The sequence below is a fragment of the Lichenostomus cassidix genome, chromosome 8 (assembly GCF_008360975.1).
Source record: "Lichenostomus cassidix isolate B80296 chromosome 8, HeHo_3.0, whole genome shotgun sequence".
NCBI classification, from domain to species: Eukaryota; Metazoa; Chordata; class Aves; order Passeriformes; family Meliphagidae; genus Lichenostomus; species Lichenostomus cassidix.
In genome coordinates this window covers 26844734-26863380 of record NC_139489.1, presented here as the reverse complement: position 1 = coordinate 26863380, position 18647 = coordinate 26844734, and the positions used below count along the sequence as shown (strand labels likewise).

At 48.1% G+C, this 18647-nt stretch overlaps 1 protein-coding gene across 2 annotated transcripts in view; it reads left to right on the top strand.

The window, feature by feature from the left end:
- PAPPA2 (pappalysin 2) overlaps positions 1-18647 on the top strand; it is an 86622-nt gene that overhangs the window by 18710 nt on the left and 49265 nt on the right. For both annotated transcript variants that reach the window (XM_085068637.1, XM_085068636.1), the window contains exons 3-5: positions 9376-9521; positions 16331-16624; positions 17628-17820. In XM_085068637.1, coding sequence (XP_084924763.1) covers positions 9376-9521; positions 16331-16624; positions 17628-17820 — 633 coding nt within the window. The remainder of the gene's footprint in view (positions 1-9375; positions 9522-16330; positions 16625-17627; positions 17821-18647) is intronic.

The window sequence follows — 18647 nt, the reverse complement described above, 5'->3', positions numbered from 1 at the left end:
CTGCCGGCGTCAGCTGAAAGCTGCTGTGCCCCTTGGAGGAGAGGTCAGGTAGTCCCTGCCGAGCCAGAGGCCATGCTTCCCTTGTTTGTCTCCCTTTATGCCTCCTTCAATCAGCTTCACTGCAGCCCTCTGCTCCCTCCCACAGCTCTGGATTCCTCTGCTCTATGTGTCTGATCCTGACCCAGCACTCCTCTCCCTGCTGCTGCCATCTCCCCAAGACCTTTCTTGCTGGGGATTATGTCTGTGCTATGGGGCCATGGCTAGGTGCTTCCACGAGGTCACTGTGAAAAGACACACCTTTCCCTACAAAAATGTGGTGATGTTGGGTGGTATTTGTGATGAGAGTGGAGGAGGCAATGTAGTGAATTGGTCCTTTCCTTTGTAAGACAGTTTAATTTGAGGCAGGTGGAGAGGAACATGTGGGCTCCTGGTCCCAGATGGAGTGTAGACAACTATCCCTAGAATAAGTGTTGTGGGACTTTCTCTTACTGGATTCTGTGTCAGGTAGCAGGACCAGTCAGCCACTTGGGATCATTGGTGGTTGGCCTTGGTGCTTTTTGGAATGCAGGATTGACTCCTCCAGGAGTTCAGGAGAGACTGACCTCTCCTGAGGCATATTTTGGTGTATTCAGCACAAGTGGGGGACCATCCTTGGTTCAACCCCCAAAACATGAGTGCCAGTGTGCTACATGTGACTAGCCTTATAATTGGTCCCTGCCCTCTTGCCCTGCATGTAAGCTGTCAACAGAGCTGTAACAAGATCCAGAGAGGAAAGCAGCATGCGGCAGAAAAGCAAACAGTCTCTGGGCAGGCTGATAGGGAGGAATTAACGCGGCTTTCCTAAAGTCAGGTGTCCTGTTGCGATGCCAAAGGCAAAGACAAGTCCTTGCTGCCTAATTGTGGCTTTGCTCTAGGTTAAGGAGAACCTTGAATGTATGGAAGCCAGCTATGGTGATTGTGGAAATCCTGTCAAATGCCTCTGAGTCAAGATCAGAGGGGTTGTCTCCAAGGGGCATGTTACAGTAGGGATCTGCTATTGACCTCCAAACCAAGATGATAAGGCCAGCAAAACAGTGTTTGAGTCATTTAAGCTCTGAGTCATCAGAACCTGCTTCTTAGGGAAGACCTCAGCTACTCAGATGTTTGTTGGAAGAATGATACAGCAGCTCACAGGTCATCCATGAGGTTCCTGGAATGTGTAGAGGACTGTTCCTCATACAAGTGTTGGATGTGCCAACCAGGAATGAGCCACTTCTGGACTTGCTACTCACAAACCAATAATACCTGGTTTGTAATAGTTCAGCTAGTGGTAGTCTTGCCTTCAGTGATCACAATATTGTGGATTTGGATCCTGCTGTGATGCTGGTGGTTAGTGTAAGACAAAGGTTTTTAGATAATTGAAAAGTAAATTGCAGCTTGCTCAAAACTCAGTTGGGAGGGGTTCGCTTCCATGGAGGGCTAAAGAAGAGAGTGCTGGGAGTTTTCAAAGACACTCTCCTAGAACCACAAAAACAAAATCCCCTTTAAAAGTAAGAGAGCCAGGTGGGAACAGGTCTTTAAGAGAGAGCACAGCCAGATCAGCCTGTCTCATTGTGATCTTTGTTCATCCCCTTAGACATCACTGCATCTACCATATCAACTGTTCTCCAGTCATGTGTCCTGTGGTCAGTCCTTCTGGACCCAGGGTGGCATTTCCCCTGCAAATGTGTTACATCCACCACGTTTGGTTTATCTATGAATGTTTGTATTTCTGTATTCTTCCCTTTTGATTTTTACCCCTTGCTTTGTCCTGTCCCAGCCTTCAGAGTTGGGACTTGCCACCTCCCCAGTGGTCCATCTTCCCTCCTATCCAGTCCAGCTGACATTTCAGCCCCAATCCAACCACTGCTACTTTTTTTTTAATCTTTTTGTCTTTAACTTGAGCTCTGCTCCACTACCATGTGTTTAAACTTGGATAAAGGTGAGGACCATACTGTAATTTTGTCCAAGGATGCATCTCAATTACCCTGAACTTCGGCTCCACTTTCCCTGCTCAGCAGATCTGCTTCTTCCTTCTTTTGCCTTTATTTCTAAAAGGATCTTCTACTCCTTGTTTTCACTGCAGTCAGCTTGATTTCAGGGAATTCCATTTCACCCCATTCTCCCTAACAGCTCTGATGCAGTGGTGTCTGCTGGTAGGTCCTGGTTTTCAATTTTTCATTCAAGACCTGTGTTCATCACTCCATTTAAGCTGATCTGAATCAACTCATTATAAGTTCAGGCCAAGTTTTCTTTCTCTCATCTTCTCTTCCATAATTTCTACACTGCTTACCAAAACCAGGTCTAAAATAGCATTGCCTTTGGCTGATTCAGTGATGATTTAGTGAATAACTTTTTAGCCAACACTTCCAGGAATATCTGGGCCATGCCATTGTTAGCAGCACTTATTCTTCAGCCTATCTCAGGGCAAAATGCCCTGCAGGCTTTCTGGTCTAACACTAATGTATTGTCTTTCCCAAATCTGACCTCAAGAAGTTGCGTACTACCCTCTGATGTAACAGAGCTGTCTGCTAGCAATCTGCAGCCTTCTTGCTCCCTTTCCCCTGTAAATCCATATGGAAGGGTCACAGCCTTGAACCACAATGTGTCTTTTTGATCCCATCTACAGCTTTTGCCAATGCAGCTCTCTGACCCTTCCACGTCTGCTACTGCTTCAGTGCAATACTCACACATGGAGATTGAGAGTTAACTCTGAATTCAACAGGACTTGCTCATGCATAAGGGAACCTCCTGATCCTGAAGGATCCTGTTTTGCCATCACCTTCTTTGACATCTGGATACTCAGCCACTTGTGCAAAACTTAAACTGTGCTGCCAGTGATAGCTGTTTCCTAGGCTGCTGTTCTACTCGTGCTGTCAATGCCTCAGAGGTGGATTTTTTCAGGCATGTCCAAGAACTGCGTGATGTCCTCATCCCTTGTGGACTCAAGTGCTCTTTGGCTGGAGTCCAGCACCCACTGAAGTTGACGAAAGACTCCTGAGCACTACAGAGGGTATTATTCCAGCAGTGTTGTGCTTCCCGTGATCCCAGGGGAATGTCTGGCTGTTTCTCAGCCTTCCCTTCACATCTTGCATGTGTTTTGTATCTGGCTGTGTTACCAAAGCCTGTCCAGATGAGAGTCGTTTGGATGTTGCTGCCTTGTCAAGTTGTCATGAAGCTGGCAGAGATGTTTGTGGCATACCAGCAGAGTGCTGGACTGGAGTCAGAGCTCCTAGATGTGGTCATGGGGATGCAAGTAGTCTTAGTAAGTACAGAAGGACTTAAAAACACCCATCCCCCCAGCTGCATTAATGCCAGAAACTTTGGGGCAGGTAAACCCAGAGTGTGAGGCAGCTGCAGTTACAAGAATAACCATCAGCCTCATCTGGAAGCAGACCAAGTAATGCATCTAGGCTTGCCTACTATGCCAAGGTGGCACCATGTTTACACCATTGTGGTGGGCTTTGTTTGTCCGTGGCTGGGAAGAAGGGAGGCAAGGCTGAGATGTGATGAGAACAGGGATGAAAGTTTCAGAATTCTAGCAGGGAAGATTAATTTATGCAAGCAGAGAGCCCAGGTCAGGAGGCTTATATATTTAGATCCCCTGCTGAAGAGTCACCATGAAGAGGAGTCCTTTGGTGGACCAAAATGGAAGATATTCACTTTGGCTCACCATCTGGAGGAGCATCTCCCTTCATGGATGATATGGAGAATTTAGAGATTCTGCTCTCCCAAAATGTTCACACCATTTAAATCAGCACCTGTCTTTATGGGTGGAGCTGTGGTTCAGAGACAAGATTGCTGTGTTTGTCATTAACCCTTTGCAGCTTCAGACAAATGTGTTACCCACACAGTAAAAATGTTATTGGCAGACTGGTTCTCATTTCTGGGAAGTCTGAGGGATTCCTCATTTGTCAAGCAGAGGTTTGGGGGAAAAGGGAGCCTCTCTGCTTGCAGGGAGTAGGAAGAGGAATTTCCTTGCGGTGGTTGAAGGACATGAAAGCAGAGCCAGGAATCCCCTGTGACTTCTTTAGGCTGTATGGTTAGCTGGAGCTGGCTGAGTCTCAAGTATTTTCCAGTTGTCCATGGAGGGCACTTGGACAGCTTCCACCCAACCCCACTCCCACATCTCCCCAGAGAGGTCTACAGGGAAAAGACTCCTATTTTTGAATTGCAGTGGAATTCCTGTGGCATTACACACTTCACCCTTTGCAGTACCCAGAGAATTAAGTTTGATTTATGGTACTGCAGGGGGTATATGCTGGCCTTGCTTTTCATTTAGAGGTGCCATCTTTTGCCTCTTGGTGGTCACAGCCACTTTGTGGCCCCAAGGCTTCCGGTTACGATGTAGCTGTCACTGAAATGTGCCACTCCCGCTCCTCTTCTCCCACCTTGAACCATGCCAGGCTTGTTTTACAGCTTGACTGTGCCTTTTGCTGCCACGTGGATTAGCAGCTCCTCTCCTCTCTCCCATGTGTGCACCAGCAATGGTCCTACAGCTGCTACCAGAAATTTGTGCTGCAAAAGCTGCAACCACTCTGTCTCTCCCAGGTGTATCAAGTCTTCTGTGAGCAAGACAGCCCAGAACCTGACTTACAACCATGGTTAGGAAGATGCTGTCTCCCCCATGGGTCAGGACAAAACTTTCCAAGGAAAAGTATGAGAAAAGAATGTGAGTTCTCCAGGGAGGTCTGGGATCATGGGTGGAGTGTGATTTTTCAACTGCTCAGAAAGGAAGCTTTGGGTCTTTAGACTTTAATAAGGTAAGGTCTAGTGCAGTAAGAGTTTACCCTGTGAATCTGCAGTCATTTGATGACTTTCCCCTTTGATATGATGTGGTGATGCAGGAAGATGGACCAGGACTCCAAGAAGACAATGGACAGGTAGCAATGGACAGAATTGGGAATGTGAGAAATTTGGATTAGGCATTAGGAATTATTTTAAACTTGAGGATACTTAAACACTAGAATAGGTTGCCCAGAAAGGTTAGGAAACCTCTGTCCTTGTGACTTTTCAGCCTCCAGCTGGACATGACCTTGAACAATGTGATCTAATTAGACCTGTTTTGAGTAAGGGGGTCAGAATGGCCTGTGGAGATGCTCTCCATCTGTAGCTGCGTCTCTGATTCTATTATTCTGTGTTCACAGTCACTGAAGCTGCTTCATCTTCTTTTCCTTTTCTCAACAGCTAGAAGCGCCATAGGATGACAGCTGCTGCCACTTATTATGTCCCAAACAAGTAAAACAGGATGCAGTGTGGTGCCTTAGAGTCAGGTCATCAAACAGTGTCATTCAGCAGAACTTTGAGCCAATATCACCTGTTGTGAGGGACTCCATCATTTCTGGGCTCACCCCTTCAAATACCATAATTTTGGATGGTGTTCATTCGCATACTCATGTCTAATAATGTGTAATAATAATTCTAATAACTAATTCCATAGTGCTCCCATCCCTAATCTCTTTCTACTGTTGCACATACTCTTCTTGCAATGGATGGATTTTTGGATGCTCTTGGAAGAGCATTCACTTTGATTCTGGCAAACCTGATGTCCCATCTTTATCTCTTCTGTCCTCTGCCCTATTCTTTGGGGTTGGTTTGGGTTTTGCTCCTCAGCTGATAGCTGTACGTTCATGTATCCTTCTGTCTTTCCTTTGTGCTGGTTTGCAGTGCCCATCCTGCTGTAAATAGCATCTAGTTTGGAATACTCTAGTCTTGTAGGCATTTGAAAACAATTTGGGAAGCAGAGGAGAGTGCTGTCATTTAGGCTCTTTGTGGAGACCAAAGGCTGCTCTGCCTTCCCCCAGGGAAAATCGCAAAAGTACTGAAAGAGAGGGAGAGCATGACCTTGGCAGGAAGCAAGAGGCTCAGATGCCAGTTGCATGCTCCTTGTCTAATCTAAGGATGCCAGCAGGAAATGTGGATTGAGGGGAGTTGGAGCTGCCCATTCTAGAATTGCCCATTCTGGTCTTGCTTGCATCTTTGAGGACATTAGCAGGATATTTGTGCTTTCCATGCCATAGGGGGTGAAACTGGAGTCCTTTACTCTCCTTGCCCATCCAACCTATCTGAGCATCTCTCAGTGCTGGAACTGCTCCATCTAGCCCTTACACATCCCTGAACCATTGATATCTCTCAATGGAGGAAATGACAGTTATTTATAATTAAGGCTTGACAAAAAATGTTGCTAATGTCAAGGGAACGGCAGGCGACAGCCAGAAAAACATCATGTCTCCAGAAGAGGGGCTGCAGGAATATCCCTCTGAATAGGGCTGACGTCGGCTCTTGGAATTTGGACAGCCTGGAAGGCTTTGGGGCTATTTTTCCGAGATATCATAAGTCAGGAATTGATGTTATTTTTAAATCTGTGTCCCCCGAGCAGCTCTGATGAGTGAAGGAGACTTTCTTCCCCCCTCCCCCTCCTTATGCTCTATTTCTATGAAATTTTTGCTTCTTTTCCTTCCGAGTCATGCCACAAGTATGTCCTTCAGGTTTGTTTATTCTTCTCACTATCTATTCCTCCCGGCCTGCTCCTGTCTTGGTTGGGTTGAAGGGATGGCGTCAGCGTGGCGCGTGTCTGGGATGCTCAGGCGAGACATCACAGAGAAGAGATCAAGTTCTCCTAATTTGTCCTTTCCGGTTGGGAGAGTTTTCTCTCCACAAGCTGATGTGGCTGGGGAAAGTGTTCTGGGAATGCTGCTTTGTGGTGGGAGATCTTGGGGCCTGGTGAAGACAAGCTGGTCATCTCATCTCGCCACATAGTCCAGCCAAGATTTTTCTGAAGTAACTGAATCTTCAGTTGCTCCTGGGAAGGTGGGTGAGATGCCTCCAGCCTGGGATGGTCTTTTGGGGCTGACTGGTAGGGGAGACACAGTGAGGAGTTCCTGATTATCTGATACCTCCCAAGTCAGCAGTGGCTTTTGAAAGCCTCTGCTATTCCAGGTCCGGGGAAATAGCCCTTGGGTTTACCCAGTTCTGTTCCCCATGCCATACTGCTCTAGTTCATTTCTGGAATCCTTTATTTTTTCATTTTTTCCTCCTTCTCTTCAATTTGCTGTAGCAACCTCTCTCTTTCTAAACAAGCCTGCTGGTGTAACAACTTGTCTAGGGATCTTGCCATGTCAAATAGACTATTTGCACATCTCCTTGGTTTCCTTTCTCACATCACATTTTGGATGAGACCATGCCTTTTTCCCCTTAGCACATGCTCAGCTCCATCCTGCTGTCCATCATCCCATGTGGTGAGGAATGCACTCATGGGCACCACTACTAATGGACACCACCAGAAGCAGCTTGTTCAAGCAGAGCTGATGTTCCTTCATGGTGAGCCCAGCGTAAAGAAATGATTGTGCTCCCTTCATAATCTACCCATGCAGCTCAAAGATGCCAATTGCTCCTGGAACCATGGGAATAAGTGAAATGCTTTCCACCACCTTAATGTTGCTGTTGGCCTCATGCTGCAGGTTTAGTCACTCTTATGACATATTTCCACAATGGTGTGTTTCCATCATCATTGCACAGTGATGTATTTAAAGCCTTTCCATGAGTTATTTTTTTTCCTTGCTCAGAATCTCTTGAACGAATGGCTTCACAAGCTGTGGGTCAGGGTCTTCAGGTTTTGAAGGCTTAGAGACAAGTTATAGAAATGTGGAGATGATGTCTGCTACCTGTCCTAATCCTGTCTCAGCCCATGAGGTTAATGGCACGGATGGTGAAAATGTTAGTACTTGATTTATAGAATAGTAGATTAGAGAACCACAGAATACCCTGAGATGGGAGGGGCCCAAAAGGATCACTGAAGTGATCACTATTTAAAAGCATTTGCAGCACAGTCCAAGGCCTTACAATTCCATTACTATTATTATTGGAATTATTATTGCTGATATTAGGTTAGACCTTGATTGTTTTGCATAGCTGAGGACATGAACTCCCTAAAGACCAATGCTGGGACTGCTGGTGTACTGGTGAATGTGATACAGACTTTTGACCTGTGCAGAAACAGTCACACAGAGGGAGGAGTGAAACCTAAATTTCCTGACTTATGGATTTTTTTTTTCCTCCAAGTGCTGAGATATGCCACATTGTGAGGATCATTTCATGGGCACTCAGGCATACCCATGGGTGTTACTGCTCTGCTGCAATGCCTCGTGCCCACCCACCTCTCCCAGCCAATCACCTTCCTGTGGTCTTTAGAAATGGATGTCTTGAATAACCCCATTTCAGTATTTTTTCTGCTCCTGAAACTCTTTATTCCCAGCTCTGAAGATGGAGGGAGAAACAGCCAGCAGTTTTGTCAGGAGACTTTCCCTACTAAACTTGCTCTTCAATGGATCTGACTCCAGAGATTACCCTCTCCCCATTAAGCTTACTTTGGGAGATCTTGTTTTTTCTCTGCTGGCTCCTGCAGGCATCCCAGACCTCCTCTGAAAGATTCAGATCATGTGCAGAGGGACAGATTGATGTGAAGAGGGCCCAGCTCAGTTCTGCAGAGACCTAGGCAGTCTTCTCCCAGGTCCATTTTGAGCACAGCTGCAAGAGACTTTTTCATTTTATTTTTTTTTTGGCAAATTCTGAGATCCCTTTTGCTCAAACTCTTCCTTGTGCAATACACAGGGATATGTCTTGATGAGAGATGTGCCTGTGCACTGCAGGGACACCCTTGTTTTTGCCATGTACTGCCATCTCTGGCAGACTGGTTTTCCAGGAGAAAAGGATGGAATGGAAATACAGATAGACTAGAGAAGCTGGAGAAGAGACTCCTTGGCCCCAGCTGACAAACCCTCTCTGCTCTCAAGAGTAAGGTTTGATGTCCATTCCTGTTCTGCCCTGTATCAGGGGCAACCCCTCAAAACCCCTTGTTAGAAACAGTTGCAGTTCTGGATTCATTTTTCTCTCCCTCCTCTTCAAATTCTGCTTTTCTGATGCCAAACCCCTTCTCTTTTCACTATCAGGACCAACCTCTTAATTTCCTTCTTTCACATTTTCTCCTCCTGTTTTGTCCCCGTTATTTTATTTTGTGGGTCTTCTTTTGTCCCTGTGGTTGGAAGACCTTTTCTGAGAGTAGAATTCACCAACAAAGCCACTGTAAGTTGCAAAACTTCTTCAGGCTTGCATGAGTGCCTTCCACTCCAGCCCAAACCCCTCACTAGCAGAACTTGCACCTTACAGAGCACAGCTTGCGCTATCATAGGATGTCCTGTTGAAATGCTGAATTTTTCTATGCTTTAAAACACTGTTGGTTTCAGAGAGCTGAGGATGTCTCCAGGTCTGCTGCACCATTTGTAGGATGTCTATGGATAGCTCTGGCTTTTCTTCCTCACTGTTGGAGTGTGTGCTACCTCCTCTCCCTTGTCCTTGCAGGGCGTACATGAGCGTGAAGGAGCTGAAGGAGGCTCTGCAGCTGAACAGCACCCATTTCCTCAATGTTTACTTTGCCAGTTCGGTGAGAGAAGAGTTGGCTGGTGCTGCCACTTGGCCGTGGGCTAAAGAGGCCCTTAGTCACCTGGGTAAGTAAGTTATCCCACTCATGGGGTCTCAGGATTATTGGTTTTCCTCTCTCTTCCTTGACTTGGCAAAACAAGGTGGATGTGCTGTGCCTCAGCATTGTGGATGTTTGATAAGAAGGCCACGATAACAGGGTTTGGGTGTTCCAACAGCTGCTCCTGTAAGGAAAGGAGCTGCCAGTTCCCTGTGTCCATATGGGCAAGATGGTGAGGTTACACTCTTACAAAGGACTTCAACATTGTTATGAGAAACTCTTGGTGGTGAAGGTAGTGAGACAGTGGGACAGAGATCTTGGGTGGGACTGCAGGTTTGCCATCAGTGCAGGCTCTGGAGAGGGTTCCAGACTTACATTTGGCTTCTCCAGGACCTTCCAGGTCTGACTTTTAGGATTCTGGAGACAGTGAACTTCACTGCAGCGTGTAATAGCAAACAGATATAAACCAGGAGTGTCAGTGTTTACAGAGCTGAGGTGCCAGATTTCAGCAACTCCAGGACTGCCCAGGCAGCAACCGGAGCTGGCCACTTCCAAATCCAGCTGCAAGTGTGAGGATAACGATCAAATTTTACCATGTTTTTATAACTTGGCCTACTACCTGTTGGAGGCAAGGTTCTCCTTGGCCTCAGTGGATTCAGGGCAGACCCTTAAGTCCTTGTAGGCTGCAAAACTGCCAAAAAAGCAACTGGTTCCCTAGAATGTGGTTGTTTTGTGCATTTTCTGCTATTTCTGTTGTTTTTCTTTTTCCTGCCTCTCCTACCACCTCTTCAGTGTCCAAGTTTTCTGGCAAAGCCCTTTATGCTTTGCAGTAAAAATGTTGGAAGTGTTTCTCAATAACTAACCAGAAATAATTACTCTTGACACCTGCACAGCAGACCTGGACCTTCTGCTTTTACAAGTGCGTGATGTTCAACCCTTAGAAGTTTTACACTGCTGCTAAAGACCTGTTTTAAAGTTCTTTTTTGCCAGTTTCCCTCCCTCAATAAGTTTCAGGGCTGTTCTTTCAATAGCATATTGCTACAGACGCTTGTTGAGGAAGGCAAATCTCCATGAAATTTATTCTTTCAGCTTCTAGAAATCACTTCCAAGGCTCAGCTTGACAATCATCTGACTGCAGCAAGTGCTTCAACCACACATGTTCTCCTCAGACTCCTCCCAATGGCTTGCAAGGAGTTGTACAGAGGAGTAATTGGGGTGACTGGTCTCATCAAAAGCTTTCATTTAGCTCCAGTCTCTGAGCTTTTGTCCAGCCAGGGACACAAGAAGTGGCACCATCTGGAAATGTTGGATCAGGGGAAGGTTCAGGGGGAAAGAGGTGTTTTCTTGACTCTAGTGCCAGAGCTGTGAAGTATGAAGCTGGATCTGAACTTCTTTGAGGCTCTGGCAAAGACTGAAGACATTGGTTCAACACCGTGCTTGGTTTTAGATTTAATGAGCTTGGGAGGGTGGGCAGCAGACTCTGTTCTCCGTAAACAGTGAGCTCCACCACATCATCATCATTTGCTTTGTACCAAATAGAAATGGATGTCTTTCACAGCGTATATTATTGTCCAACACAGAAGAAAATTAGGACTGAGGAGGCCATGAATATGTGGCTCTTGACAAAAACTCTCACAAGAGGCTGCTGGAGAATCTGAGTAGATGTGGAAGTAAAGCGGTGAGTAAAGAGCAAGGAAAACCTTGGGGGGAGTTAATGGCAGTTTGAGAAAAATTCCTGAGCTTAAGGACCTGACTGTGGCTGGGGTGGAGACAGGTCTATACACAAGAGAGGGGTGTGTCTCCCAAAAGACAGACTCCTTCCCTTGTGCCAAACCTCGCTAATCTCTTGTCTCTCCTGACCTTGAAATGCTAGGGTCAGCACACAAGACCTGCACCCCCCATGCTACTGTCTGCTCCCACAGAGCGGAAATGCCATGCTGCTTTTTACCTACACACATACAGACCCTCCCATGCTTTGGTTTTCTGTGTGGATTAAATTGGTTCCTTGACTTCTCTGAGAAGCCAAACTGCCTCTTGACTGCAGAGAGTCTTGGTCAGATTTTGCTCTGTTTGTTTCTCTGAACTGGGCTTTCTTAGATGTTTTCAGGAGAAGCATAATGAGATTTTTTTTTTCTTCTCAAGCTAACTTCCCTTCTATTTTAATACTTTGTCTCAGCCCGAAGTTCACTAAACTTATTGCTCTCCATCAGTTCTTCTCTAGAAGCTGTATAATCTGACATCTGGATTTTGAACGCCTTATAAACCATTTTGTCATGATCTTTGAGTGAATGTGTTTTCCAAGAGGGTCCTCACCACCTTCCTGTTGGTGTCATCACCTTCTGGAAGTCTTCAGTGAACTTTGTTTTTTATCCCCTTCTCTTCACAATGCTTGTTTGGGGCTACCAGAAATTACATGACCATTCCTATGCTGGTTACTTACAGTTCTATTGCTCTCTTCCAGACTTTTTCCTGAGTAAATTTGATTTTCAGGCAGCCTTTCTGAAGGCTTAGGGATAGTTTACCAATAATACAGCCAACAACAACTAATTTCAATGAAGCATAAAAAGATAATTACTGGCTTGGAGAGGGTGAAATGGTCTATGAAATTTCTGTAGACAGTGTTTCAGCTCCTGTGGAGCTCCTAGACAGAGACAACTTGCTGCCAGCCAGCAGCAGAGGTAGAAGGTCTCAGGTCTGTTTGCACCACTCCCTGTGACCATACTGTCTGTCTCAGTCTTTCCACCATAATCACAGTGAGTTCCTTGCAAATTCAGATTCCTTGGAGTCTGGAATGAGTTTTCTGAGAACTTAAAAGTAAATCTTTTTAACAACAGAGCAGAAAGAGTCAAAGTACTTAGTTTAAGAAAAAAACCCTTAGCTTTCTGTGGTGGAAAGCCTTGTTCAAAAAACCCAGCAATGTAATAACACAGATGCTTTAAATTTCATGTGTAGCTGCATGTGAACTGCATAAACATGGTTGAAAGGCAAGGGAATTGTGAACGTTTGATGTTATAAATACTTTCTGTAGTTATATAAGCTGAGGCCAGCTCATATATCTGGCAGAGGTCAGTGGATCCTGAAGGAGGGCCAGCCCTTCCATCCGAGGTACCTTAGGCACTGGCCATCTTCCTGTCTGACTAACTGTCATGCGTTTGTTCCATTAATTGCTGTGACTCAGTGTTTGGGGAAGACTGGCCCTGCAATGCAGGTTCAGCCTTGTGGTTTGCTGTTTAAAGGTCCTGTGGTTGCTTGAGAATGTCCTCTGGGACAGCCCTGACCTAGGAACAGGTTGGAGTCTTGGGGACTGGCATGGACAGGAGTCCTTCAGCATTGCCATTGATCCTGGCTAGGAGCAGAGAATGTCCTGGGAGCAGAACTTCCAGGGGTTTGCGAGTGAAGGAGAAGCACAGTCCACACCAGCACAAATCATTCACTGTGCCCGTGGGCTGGGCATCTCTTGTTGCTTGATCAGAGGGGAGGCTTGGCCTTGGGGACATTACCAGGTCTGCAGCTGGTAGGTCTAGCCTGGAGGGACAAGGAGTTGTGAGGCCAGACCTGAAGCTTTCCAGCTGCCTGGGCTTGGTTGGGTGAGCAAGTCCAAAGAAGTCTCTGGTTCACCTGCCTTGGAGTGCTGGACCCTCTTGATATCACATGGAACATGGACGTTTTTAGCTTTGTTGTGTAAATGCTGACCTTGGGAACCTCCATGAGCTGGTTCTCAGGCACTGAAAGCCCCATTTAGCCCATCTCCCAGGGCAGGAGGAGGCAGAGGTGAGAAGGGATTGCCTGATCTGCAGTGCAGAGAGAGGGGAGGGTGGTCCTGTTGGGATGTTATGAACAATTCCACATCTTGCCTTCACAGCCAGGATCCTGCAGAGGGGAAATAGAACTTCCTGGTCCAAAGCTGGGAGCTCTCCCAACTCATCAGGGAGCAATGGGGACAGGGAATGAAGGGATAGGGATGTTCTGGAAGGCAGAGTTCTCATGCTGTTTCTAATTCTGCCATTTAATTAGCTGTTAAAGTGAGTACTAAAAATATGATCGTCCTTGTGGAGTGTGGGGGAGGAATAGGATAGGGGAAGCCAGCAGAGAGGAGGGGAGGGGACAAGGTATCCCAGCCTTGGCATTCCTCTTCTGTGACATTCTTCTGCCTCCCTGTACTGGAATCCCATTTATTCCACCACATGGGAAGAGCATTGGGTTTCTGCTGGGAGGAGGGCTGGGCTGCTTGGTCCCAGGGCCCCCTGTGCCCCTGGTGCTCAGCCCCTTTCCCTGTGGTTACTGCGTGCAGGGCTTTCACATCTCACTTGTTTATGAGCACTATTTTCTTTCTGTGTGTGCATTCCTCCTTTCAGACCTTTGGGCAGGCAGCCCCCCCGCCTTGCTCAGGCTTGGGTTTGGCTGCAGAGATGCCTTTTCTTTCTATTCTTTCTTCTCTCATGCCCTGTTTTGATTGAAACGAGAAGCAGCGCTTTTTTTTCTTAATGTGCCCACTGGGTTTCCCATCAATGGGATGCCCTTTGCTATCTATAGCACTTACCAGGGTGGTAATTGAGAGAGCAATGGCTTCCAGAAACCTAAGAGTTGACAGGACACAACATGAAGGTCCCAAAAGGATTTTTCAACCTCTGTACCTTCGTGTGACCCTTCTCCAGGCAACTAAAGGGTCAAGAGCTGACTGAGGGGATGCAAAGTCCTCTGCGCTGTTGTCTCACAACCAGGGAGAAAGGGAATGCGGCTACTTTGTGACCCATCCTTTGCCTCAAGCCCTGGGCAGAAGATCCACACTGTGGGAAGGAAGAGCAATAAACATGAATTTTGAGCTAAGAAATGGTGCCACTTGACAGGTCAGTGGTGCCTCTCAGCACTTCCATGGGCCACACACGCAGGATGCTCCACAGAAGATGCCACCCTTATTTCTTCGCCCCTTGTTGGAATGGCTTGGGAGAATCACTCAGGGCGTCTCTGAAGGTCCCTTTCCAGCCCCCAGCTCAGTGTTCACCCAGCATGGCTCTCCCAGAGGAGTCACAGACCTGCTGGTGTCCTGCCAGGGACACTGTGATCTGAAGAAAACCCTCTCTTGGAAGGAATGCCCTGCACTCGAGGACATGAGGTAGTCCGGTAGCGCACGGAGCTGATCCAGGAGCAGATTTCAAGCAGTCTATGTGGCTGGAGACAGGATCACACTGTGGCCACCTGCCAGCTCTAACTTTGCTGGCAGGGCAGTGATCATCAGCAGAGATGCAGTAGCAGAGGCTCTGCCGTGAGGTAGCTGGCACAGTAAATCCTCCAGGGCCCTGCAAAGGAGGGAGCAGGCTGTGCCAGAGCCAACTATTCACCACACTGCCATCCAAGCTGTCTGGGTTAAAAGTAGTTGTGTAAAAACAGCCTCCCAAGACATGGAGGAGTTGCCTGGAGTCAGCCTGGGCACATGCTGGGATCTGCTTTTAGCACCCCTGTCTTGTTGATACTCCCCAGCCCTTGCTCCTCCACTGTAAGGCAGCATGGAAAAGTGGATGGAGCATGAAAATGAGAAGAGAAAAAGGGGAGAAATGTCCAGTGAAAAACCTCAAATCAGGGAGAAAAATGTGGAGATTCCAGGGATTTTAATCTGGACCAAATAAAGGAGGCAAATTAAAGGAGGGAAGCAAAGCAAATTTTTTTGTTCTTGAGCATCTTCTGTGGGCAGTTTCCTAGCAGATGTAGTACAGAGGCATCTGTACAGGGTGTGCATCCCAGGTCAGGAGCTGGAGATGTTGGCAATGAGCAAAGGGAAGGCTCTGTTCCACCTGGCTTTTGTCAGTATCCTTGATCCTTGTTCTTCCCATCACAGATGGGCTCACAGGAGAGGAAAAGCAACTTGTCCTGCAGCCAAGGGTTAGTTTAGGGCAGGATCAGCATGGCAACTGTCCAGCTCCATGCTAGTGCTCTCAGTAGGAAGTGGCAGCTCTGGGGCAGTTTCTGGGGCACTTGGTCTGTGCCTGTGCTCCAACATCTTTGACAGCTGAAGCTGCACCAAACTGGCTTGGAGATGAGCTGCCTCTTTGCATCCCCTTGAGTCAGGGGTTGGGGTGCACCTCACTCACACACAGACCCCTCTGAAGAGGAGGAAGGGATCTTCAGAAAATCCTTGGGAAATTCCACTCCAAAATACAATGGATTTGGGTCAGGTTTGTGGTAGAAGCTTAGTGGATTTCAATAGCATCTCATGAGACTTTTAGTTTACCCCTCAGAGTCTGGTTTGGAGATTGAAGCAATAAGTTAAGGGTGATTTTTTGGCAGGGGCCAGAGGCAGTGCACTTGAATCTCCATATGGATTTGGGCACAGTTTGCACAGCTGCGTGTGTTGGGACTTTGCTCAGCACCTTGTTGTCCTCACCTGCCTTGGAAGCTGGCCTGCCTTAGATACCTGTCTAAGCCAGGAAAGGACTTCTGTCCTTTGGTTCAAATGATGATCCCTGTTAAGTGGCAGCATGGCTCTATTTGGTGCCCTGGCTCCAAACCTCCTTTGGGGTTGTGTGATCCAGAGCAGACACTGAATTACAAATACGCAAAAAGACGCAGAGGGAAATGGTAGCTGAAATGATAGAAGATGTTAAAGGGGGAGTAATGTGGTAAGAGGGGAAGAAAAACCACCCACCCTGTTCCAATCCGAGAGAGCAAAGGAGCCTCTTGCTATCCTACAAGAGGCTGAATATGTCCATCTTTGGGTCTCTGTCTGGCCCCTCATCTGTGGCCTGGAAGCACAATGAGAAGGGTTTTACCTCTCACAGGTGAGTAATGACAGATGCCCAATGCCCCTTCCTTGGAATGATATCTCTGTACTTGCAATTCCAGGTGGAGTTGTCCTCAACCCTGCTTACTATGGTATGCCTGGCCACACCAACACCATGATCCACGAAGTGGGACATGTCCTGGGACTGTACCATGTCTTTAAGGGAGTGAGTGAGCGGGAATCTTGTGACGATCCCTGCAGGGAGACCACCCCGTCCATGGAGACGGGAGACCTCTGTGCTGACACTGCCCCCACCCCAAAGAGCAAACTCTGTCGGGATCCAGACCCTACCAATGACACCTGTGGCCAGACACATTTCATGGGGACGCCTTTCAACAACTACATGAGTTACACAGGTAATGAGTAATCATTGCTGGGAGTCATAAGGGGTGGCATTTCTTAAAATTTGGGTTTCCCTCCCTTCCACCTCCATCAGTAGTACCTTCCCTCATTCCCTAACCAATGTGGTCCCTCCTGGTGCATTGGGATGTGGCAGGCAGTGCTTGCAGCAACTCCTTAACCCCTTTCTCCCATCAGGCTATTTCTATCCATCACTCCCTTCCTGCCAGTGTGTCGTTGGACATGGAGCAAGGCTGCTCTTGTCTGTGTGTGCCTTTGTTCTCCAGTCCTGAAGCTATTACTATTATTATTGTTGTTATTGTTATTATTGTTGTGGTTGTTAATTATTAACCTCCTGAATCCTTTTGGTGTGATTCCCAAAGGCATGCCGTAGCGGGCTGGTGTTTCTCCTGGCATGCTAGGAGGACCGAAGCCTGAGGAGCAATTCCATCGCTCTGCGTGCCCCTCGGGCAGTGCCTTGCGGGCGGTGGCGCTGCCCAGCTGTCAGCGTTGGCGCCGCCCGGGTGTCGGCGGTGGCGCTGCCCGGGTGTCGGCATTGTCACCGCCCGGGTGTCGGCGGTGGCGCTGCCCAGGTGTCGGCATTGTCACTGCCCGGGTGTCGGCGGTGGCGCTGCCCGGGTGTCGGCGGTGGCGCTGCCCGGGTGTCGGCGGTGGCGCTGCCCAGGTGTCGGCGGTGGCACTGCCCAGGTGTCGGCATTGTCACTGCCCAGGTGTCGGCGGTGGCACTGCCCAGGTGTCGGCATTGTCACTGCCCAGGTGTCGGCGGTGGCACTGCCCAGGTGTCGGCGGCGGCGCCGGGCAGGTGCAGGAGCGCGGAGCTGCTGAGGCAGTGCCATCTTGTGGCTTTGGGGACACACGACACCGCAGAGCCCCGGCAGCAGAGCCACCGTACGCTAGTGCCTCTCAGTCCTCCCTAGAAGTCCTCAAAAAAGTTAGGACGGGAGGAAGGAAGCATGTTGCTGTGCCCTAATGCTCAGCCCGGCCTCTCTTCTCCCCCAGATGATGACTGCACCAACAGCTTCACCCCCAACCAAGTGGCCCGGATGCATTGCTACCTGGACCTGGTGTACCAGCGCTGGGGCCACAGCAAGAAGCCAGCGCCCATCCCGATCCCTCCCATGGTCACGGGGCAGACACAGGACTCCCTCAGCATCTACTGGCTGCCTCCCATCAGCGGTGTCATCCACGAGAGGTGAGGGAGGTGTCATCCAGCGGTGCCATCCACGAGAGGCGTGGTTGCCATGGTCTTGGGCTCGCCCAGGAGCCTGCTGGAAGGGACAAGGGGTCTCTGTGGTGTGGATCCCCAAGCCTCTTCCCACTTTGGTCGTCTCCAGCAGAGCCCTCAGACACAGGAGCCAGGCTGCTGCCATGGCCCCCCGGCAGACAGGCTCTCCTGCCATTGGGGTGCTGGGAGGAGAAGCCAAAGAGCATCGGGAGTCAAAGCCAGCTCTTAAACCCCAGAGTGCAATCAGGGAGTGAAAAATGAGCTTCATTTAGCACTTATTGTATAAAGTAGCTATTTACCAGGAGGAAATGCAGCCTTGTGGTTAAGGCAGGGAGCTCAAACCACAAGAGCTGGGTTTCATTCCCAGTGCTGTCATGGACTCACAGTGCAGCTAACTGGGGGTAAGTCAGGAAACTTTTCAAGCCAGAGAAATGATGCCAAGGAGCCAGAATTGTTTGGCTGGCGAGTGCATGGGCATGAATATTGGGTGGCTGGTTGTCTTCTCCCCACCAAGGGAGCCACCAAGACCTGGATGCACCACCAGTGTCTCTATTCAGCAGCTCATCTTACTAAAATATTTCAGTTTCCACCGGGTTTTAGGTGGTGAGACTATTTTTCTTTTCTTATGGGACCATAAGCACATACATGAAGAGCTTATTTTGAAGGTGCTTCATAAAGTTGTCTCTTTTAATTAAAAGGAAAATGCTGTTTGATGGTAGCTGGGGCACTACTGAGTCGGTGTTTGCTGACTTTTCAAAGAACGGGTGCTCTGTACAATGGGCTTTTTGCTCTGG